An 8,581-nucleotide genomic window follows, 5' to 3' on the forward strand; every position below is an offset into this window, starting at 1 on the left:
GTATATATTCATAAACCATTGATGATTTCTTTTATTAGGTTATTGATCATCACCATTCTCCATTCTATCAAAAATACACAGAAATCAGATTGCTTTGATTTTTACTTAACGATTTAGATTTCTAGTCGAACGACTGGAATTATATAATCAAGAAAAGGTAAGAAAACAAGTAACTCAAATTCCACTTGCCAACATCTTATTAATCTCATATATGTTTATTTCTTGATAACTGATATTTGTACTATTCATCGATATTTGTGCTAAAGTTGCGAAAACATGAAAATGATTGTTGCTCAAGTTGCTTGATTTTTTTGGATTTCTTGTAATTTGAAATTTGAGTTGACAAACAACAGAAATTGTCGAATTCATTTGGGTTCTTCTTAATGTAAGTACAATATAATTTAATTTTTATGCTATGAGAGTATTAAATTTTGTGGTTTGAAAATTAATTGACGCACTTGTGTTATTTAGAGTGGTATTTTGAAATTTGAATCGGACCTTTGTATGAGATTCCCCATTTTCTTCTTACTTTTGACGAAGGTACAGGTAAAAAAGGATTGAAGGTACTTATATATGACGATGAAGGTCGTCCAACTAATCAAATAAAAAGTTATGTCTACAAGAGGTCATTCAACGATTATAGATATTAAGGTGTTTCATTGTTTTTTTTCAAACATTTCAATGTTACCAATAATGCTAAGTCTGTTTCTGTTACTTTATCTTTTTTTTTTATAGCACCAATTTTTTTTTTATACTTTTATATGTTCCCCGCGTTTTATGCAAGTCATAATCTAGTTCATTAGATTAAAGTAGGTGTCAAAATCAAGAAATGAGATTAAGAGAGAAAATTAGGAGATGCCACATGCACATGTCATTGTTTTATAGGAGAGAAAAATAAGTAGGAACAAAATGTAAGATTATATTTAATTTTCTCTGTTTAATCAAATAAACTTATTTAAGACTAATATTTTTAGTGTATTACTTCATGGTTCATACACTGGAGTGAAAATATAAACATAGAAATTATTATAACAATAAGCATTATTGACATAAAGATGCTACCATTTTTTGTATATCTCCTGTGTGCCCGACTTTTTTTGTTTAAACTTTACTATTTTCATTTCCTCTAGAGCCGATGTTTATGTATGATGGTCTGGATACATCGAACCATGTATTGATAATCCATTAATATCACTATCTCATTTTAAAATATTTAACTTGTATCATGTATGAATGTATATGAACTAATGCAATAACTTGTTTGGATGGGTAAAATGTGAAGTAGGCATTTTCTAGATATCTAAATCTGAATACGAATCCAAAATTTTGGATATAGATTTGGATATCAAACTACACTATCCGAAATTTTCGGATATCCGGTTTGAACACCCCTACGAGTTCGACATGCTAATCAAATCGAAACCTATGATAAGACTCGAATTATGTAACAATAAATCAATTTCACTATCCTTTTTAGTAAATGAGGGAAAACCAAACAATAATCCCAAAGTCCCAAATGTTAGTCTATATATTATTAGCCCGCTTGTTTATGGGCCCTTTTGTCTTTAGCCCATTAGGGTTTCTGTCTAACTAGTATTTATATTTGCTTTGCTTTTTGTAGTCTTTATGCTTTTCTTCGAGAACCCTTGTAATTATTCTTTATCATAATCATATGACAACGTTATCATGGTATCAGAGCGGAGGTTCGATACATTGTTAGAAGTCTCTGTAGCAGTCATCGGTGGCACATATCGTTTTTTTATGTGTTGATTCGTTGCTGCTGTTGGTTCATAATTACTGTTGCTTCGTTATTTAATTGATTGCTTCCACTGGTTTGTTACTCCTTTCATTCTCATATTGTTATATTGTCATTGTGGTTATTTATTCACTATCAACATGATTGGAAAGGATGATTCCCTTCAGTCAATTAGTACTCGTTTGGATGGAAAGAATTATATGTATTGGAGTTATGTTATGAAGAACTTCCTCCGTGGGAAGAATATGTGGGGCTATGTCACTAGGACTAAAGCCAAACCCTCAGTGCCTCAAACTAAGATTTTTGATTTGTTGCTTGATGCTTGGGAGACTGATAATTACAAGGTCATTACTTGGATTAATAACTCTATTACTCAGTCCATTGGTATGCAGTTGGCTAAATATGACATAACAAAAAAATTTGGAATCACTTGGAGAGACTGTATACTTAGTCCAATTTTGCTAAGCAATATCAGTTAGAATATGATATTCGTGCCCTTCAACAAAATGACCAGAGTATTCAAGATTTCTGTGTTGCTATGTCTGATCTGTGGGATCAATTGGCTCTTACTGAATCTAAGGAATTAAAAGATTTTGAGCCTTATCTTGCTAGGAGGGAAGAACAACGCTTGGTCCAGTTCTTGATGGCCTTGAGTTTTGATTTTGAAGGCCTACTTGGAACCATTATTCATCGCTCTCCCCTTCCCTTAGTGGATTATGTTGTCCATGAGTTAATTGCAGAAGAGACTCGTATCAAGTCTCATGTGGATAAAGGATTTGAAGCAACCTCCACTCCTACTCCCGCTCCTGCTGTGCTTGCTGTGTAACAACGTAAATTTCAAAACAATTTTTTACTTTTTAATAATGCAATTTCATTCATAAAAAGTCCCAATTCTCAAAGTATCACATAACAAATCCATAAAATCACACCCCTAGATCAAATATATGAAACTCCGATAGGGTGTACTGATCATGTCGGCGCCTTCCCGCGATCCTCACTTGTCACAACCAGGAAATTTGATGCCTTGTAAACATTTAACAATGATAACAAATGTGAACCAACAATGTGAAAGCATGTAGGATGCTTATCAATAACAACAAAATTTTAATCAAACACTTCATACAAGCACTGCAAATAGTCAACAAAGAATTGGAAACCCTAGAAATCCTGGTTTAAGTCCATTCTGGACTAGGATTTCCTTATTGGGCCAAATGGGCCAATAAGCTTCCAATTTGACTATCTTGGGCTTAGAACTCTTAAATGGGCTCTAATTGGACCCAATTCCATACATTTTAAATATTTTGGGCCATATTGGGCCTAGAATGAAATAAAATACCTAAATGGACCTTATTGGGCCATAACTAACCTAATTAGCCCTAATAGGCCATAAAAATCATTTCTTGATTTATTTGGACCAAGCATTATCTAAATTATTTATAAATTGGGCTTAAGCATTTAAGGGCCCAATTCTTTCTCTTTCCTTCTCCATTTTCGGCCCAAGCGCACAAAGAAAGGAAAGAGTTGACTTTAGTATTGCCACCTCACTTTTACCCATAGGACTTCCATGCTTATAACTCATATTCCCATGCAACCATCTCATCAAAGTCTCTCTTCCCCTCTCTCTTTCTATCCTTGGCCGAAGACACAAAGGAACACACACACATCTCACAAAAATTCTCTCTAAACCACTCTTAAGATCATCTTCTTCTCCCTTGAAGATCTCGAAATTTTGGCTTGAAATCTAAGGATTTTCATCAAGTAGTTCACATCTTTGGTAAGTTATTTCTTTGATTCATAACATATCTTCTTCATTTTACCAACAATCTTCCTTATCTCATACAAAACTTGTGATCTTGCACCTTAGAAACGTATAAGTTCGAGATCCTCCAAGAAAGCTTGCTAGGAACAAATCTTCTTCATCCTTTCCTTCAAAAACCGAAACCACACTCAAGATGAGCTTCATACCCCTTTCTTTTTGGTTTTTATGAGTTTTATGGGGGAGAATACAAGAAAATGTGTAGATCTATATGTATATGTATGCTATGTGTGATTTGATACATGTATGTGTATGATTTCATGTGTTTTGTGATGAATATGTTACCAAAAAGGGTGTAAACCCGAGATCTATGACATGAGAAAGGAAACAAACATAATCTAAGCTATCTTACACTAAACAAGTCAAGAATAATAGCTTATAAGGTCACGATGAACATGTTCTAACATAAAACCCATTTTTAGGCTTAAATTGTCAAAAATACAAAACTAGGGGTACAACTCAACAAGTCACGGTTTCTTGAAGGTTAAAAGGGTCAAAACAGTTCCTATAAATATTTTTCTAAACATTAGAAATTTCAAGGGACTTAAAATGTAAATTTTTAGCTTAATGGGCTAATTTTGGGCTTTTCGGCCCAATAAGCCTCAAAATGCGAGAAATGATAAATTTTAGGGGCTGAAATGTAACTTTCTGTAAAACAGGGGGTAATTAGCATGACAAAATCATTTTATGGGTCAAAAATGCTTTTCACTATCAAAAGGGACCAAAAATGTAAAGTTTTTAGATTTTGGGCCAAAACTGTAAAAGTTGTGAAAAATGGGTTCCTAACCGAGAATCACTATTCTGGAGGGGCTGAAGTTGTCAACAAAGTAAATTTTGGGTTAAAATCGTGTTTTCATCAAATAAATAATACAAAAGTGTAAAGAAAAGGGTTTTAAGGACTAAAAATGAAATTCTTTTATATAAAAGGACCAAAAGTGTTATTTTTATAAAGGAAGGGTAGTGAAAAGGGTCAAATTCCACTTTCAAACAAATTAATTCATTAATACAAAATACAAGATCCACGACTACCGACGAAACGGAAAACAAATACACTCTCAATAACAAATATCGTTACAAAACGAATTGATTCGGTCTCGAATCAATAACAAAACAAAATCGTTAAACCAAAGCATTTCAACAAACACGCGATAACTATGATGAGCTAACTTACAAACTTTGGGCTTGGAAGTTTGAAATCATGCTCGTTTGGCCTTGTTAGCCCATTAACATGATCTTTGGGCCCAAAGGGAATATGCTTACGTACGTGTTATTGGGCCTCCTATGACCCAATTCCATGTAAAAGGACTTTCAATAGCTCTAATGTGCTATTGGGCCCTAGTGGCCCATTAGTACTACTAGTGAGGTCGAGAAGTCAAATGCGAGTTGGGCTAAGTGTCTTTCGCATTCCCGATAGCCTTAAATAACTCACGGAAATAACGGGACTTCGTACTCCCCTTTCTCCTCGGTTATTGGGCTTATGAGAAATCCAGTAAACAGATTCAGGGCGTTAATCAAGAGTAATCATGGTGGTTGGATTAAGTGAGTAGTAACGGGCGACGCCTTTAAGGATCGTTCGTAACCTGTAGTTATAAACTAGTCATCTTTATGTGTGATTATAACGACTCACAAACCCTAATTAATCCAACGCTACCCGAGAAATCAAAATCATTCGTCGTAACGGTATAACAATAGAGAAATCACTGTATTTTATGTATTGGGAAAACATCGGGTTTTCCTGGGAAGTTCAACATTTTCACTTGCGTGATTTATACAAAAGTGCAACAATTATACATGTTTTGAAAATCAACAATCATATATTCATGGATCTTCACACTTTTTTATAAACAATGATCTTTCCAGAAAATATCGGATTTTCTGGGTTTTACAAACTACACCAAATCATTTTACCACAACATTACTTATGAACTCACCAACATTTCATATGTTGACGTTTTTCAAAATAACTTGTATTCTCAGGTAACAGGTAAACCGAAGAATAAGTACCAAGTAATGTCATGGTGTTTTGCTTAGATTATCTATCAGACAGTTTATGTTATGAAATTGTAATGTCTAAAACAATGTACTGGATGTAAACAATATCAGTTGTAATATTTCAATGCATGGTGATGAATTATGTTATGATTCATGTATATTCATTGTGATGGTATTCAATTTAAGTCATAAGAGCCCTCAGACGTTTCCACCGTCTGGTTCGGGGGTGTGACATCACTGGTACCTGAAACACATCACACAAACACTGTAAGCACAAGGCTTAGTGAGTTCCCCAAAATATCACATACAACACATACGCCACTCGAGGCTACAGTACGACCCTCCGGTCGATGTGTCTCAACGGGACCCTCTAGTCCCGTAGTTCATTGGACCCTCTGGTCCGGTCATAGCTCGTTGGGCCCTTCGGCCCGGTCTGTATCGTTGGACCCTTCGGTCCGGTCTATATTGTTGGACCCTCCTGTTTGGTCTATACAATCACATAGCATACATATATCACATTGCACATAATCTCATACATACACTTAGCACACAAGACCCTCCGGTCTACACATATATACCACTCTAGGTAACGTATAGTGAGAAGACTCACCTCGGGTATCTCGGATAATCTCGCACACGAACACACTGGTCTAGCCCCCGCCTAAACACATAACAACACTCTCAAATAAGTAATGGCTCTCATAGGCTAGATTAAATCTACTCTACAATTCCACAGAAGGGTAAAAGACCATTTTACCCCTCCCTGACCCAAAAGTCCAAAGGTTGACCAAAACCCTAAAAGTCAACAGAAGTCAACAGGAGGCAGTACACGGTGTGTACCTTCTCTGTACGCGGGGCGTACGCCGGCGAACCACATTCGGGGTCTCAACCCCTTACGCTGTACGTACTGAGAGTTACGCCCAACGTAAGTCTCAGTTTCAGCCTTTCCTTGGATTTTGGTCTTAAACGGTTAAGACACTCATTCAACTTCTAGATCCAACTCTCCTTAAGCCTCTTATCCCATAAAGTCGAAACCTTTAAGCCTTTACATGGTTGTAAAGGTTCCTACACCCTCTAACACCTTTCCTTCTTCCTCAAAAGGTCTAGATCTCATGCATGGCTCAATATTCACGTCCAAGATTGCATTTTTATGAACATACACCTCTTATAGTCCTGAAATATGATAGATCTAGGCCAATGGAGACCATTTGCTCATAAAGTCTCCACTTTGGGACCAAAAACCCTAGAAATTGGTCCAAGAAGCACACAACACCAAAGACAAGGAAAGTTTTGAGATTTTTACCTCAGAAAGAAGCTCCAACCTCTAAAAAGCTCGGATCTACTCTTGTCCACAAACTCCTAGCTTCCAAAATGGCCTCTTCTTTTCTTTCACCACCTTGAAATGACACTTTGAAGCTTAGAATACCAACACACTAGCTAGAAACGAAGGAGGACTCTCTATAGGGGTTTCACTCTCTGAAATGGTGGCTGAGGTCCAGGCCATAACATTCCTTTTATAGTGCACAATCCACAAATTAGGGTTTACATCTGGGCTTGCTACGCCCAGCGTAACCCTTGGTACGCCCAGCGTAACAAGGCGAGTCTGTGTCCAAATTAAGCGTGCGATTACGCGCAACATACTCTTCAGTACACCCAGCATACTCACTAGCCCAACAATTCAATTTAGGGGCTTAACTTGACAACTTGGGAAAAGGAGAAGGGTTTAAGAGACACACCTGAATTCAGGATGTCACATGTTGTTTCCTCCAACTAGTCTCGACAACCGTCAAGGGTTGCTTATGATGAGTGTGCATTCTGCAAACAGAATAATAATTGGAAAGCTCAGTGTCCATTGTTAGTCAACAAGGGTAAATCTGGTCAATCTCTGTCAGGGCAACAAAATAGGTCTGGTCAACAGAAGTTTCAGCCGTGTTCCTCTGGTACTCCTCCATGGACTCCTCGTCCTCCACAGTTTGCTGCTGCTGTTCCACCAGTTGACACAGAATCTGTTGGACACATGCCACCATCTACATTGGATCCCAAGGTGTTTGAGAGCTTCAGACAGTATTTGGCTTCTAATCCCACTGCCATGTCTGCATCTATGTCTCATTCTTGTCCCACCTCATCTGGTACTTCAGGTATTCCCTCATCTTTGTGGATTTTAGATTCTGGTGCAACCCATCATATGACTGCTCATTTATCATCATTTACTTCTTTGTCGCAAGTGTCATCTATTTCCGTTAAGTCTGCTAGTAATACATCTATGATAGTTGAGGGTGTTGGGTATGTCTCTGTTTCTCATATCACTCTTTCTGATGTTTATTACATTCCCAAACTTACTTTGAACCTTGCCTCAGTCAACTGGGTGTTCTTTTCTGATTTTGTCTGTGTTATACAGGATCAACACACCCAGAAGGTGATTGGGATCGGCCGTAGGGTGGGGGAACTATATGTCTTGGAGGTCCTAAAAGTATTTGTTGTTGTTGCTTCCAACATTGATTTATCTTCTTTTCGTTTGAGTCATTTGTCGTCTGAGTTTTATCTTTGGCATTCTCGTTTGGGACATGTGTCTGTATCACGTTTGAATTTTTTACCATCTAGTGGTGTTTTGGGTCATTTGAACTCTTGTGATATTTCTGATTGTAGTGGTTGCAAACTAGCAAAATTTTCTGCTTTACCCTTCAATAAAAGTATGTATTGTTCTATTGCTCCTTTTGACAGTATTCATTCTGATGTGTGGGGTCCTGCACCGGTATCCACAAAAGGTGGGTCAACCTATTATGTATCTTTTATAGATGATTGTACTTGATATACATGGGTTTATCTTATGAAATTAAGATCTGATTTCTTTGATATTTACAACAATTTTAGAGCTCTTGTTAAAACTCAACATTCGGTTGTGATTAAGTGCTTCAGGTGTGACATAGGGGGTGAATATACCTCTAATGATTTCACTCAGTTACTTGCTTCAGATGGTACCATACACTAGTCTTCGTGTACTGACACACCTCGGCAAA

The 8,581-nt window shown here is 36.8% G+C and overlaps 1 protein-coding gene across 1 annotated transcript; it reads left to right on the top strand.

The window, feature by feature from the left end:
• Positions 1–1,896: 1,896 nt before the first annotated feature.
• LOC145063748 (uncharacterized) lies at positions 1,897–8,373 on the top strand. Its single transcript, XM_079011335.1, has 3 exons — positions 1,897–2,100; positions 2,232–2,576; positions 7,390–8,373. Exons 1-3 carry the CDS (start codon positions 1,897–1,899, stop codon positions 8,371–8,373), a joined length of 1,533 nt encoding a protein of 510 aa, XP_078867461.1.
• The last annotated feature ends 208 nt before the right edge of the window (positions 8,374–8,581 follow it).

Source organism: Lactuca serriola, chromosome 7 (genome assembly GCF_051521515.1).
Source record: "Lactuca serriola cultivar US96UC23 chromosome 7, Lser_US96UC23_V15, whole genome shotgun sequence".
In the NCBI taxonomy this organism is placed as follows: domain Eukaryota; kingdom Viridiplantae; phylum Streptophyta; class Magnoliopsida; order Asterales; family Asteraceae; genus Lactuca; species Lactuca serriola.

What these genes read in the sequence shown, in the direction of transcription:
- LOC145063748 (XM_079011335.1), top strand. Translation starts at nt 1,897, where the DNA reads ATGATTGGAAAGGATGATTCCCTTCAGTCAATTAGTACTCGTTTGGAT. An exon ending in GGGAGACTGATAATTACAAG is followed by an intron (nt 2,101 to 2,231) that starts GTCATTACTTGG and finishes AAGCAATATCAG; the next exon opens with TTAGAATATGATATTCGTGC. An exon ending in CCGCTCCTGCTGTGCTTGCT is followed by an intron (nt 2,577 to 7,389) that starts GTGTAACAACGT and finishes TTCTGCAAACAG; the next exon opens with AATAATAATTGGAAAGCTCA.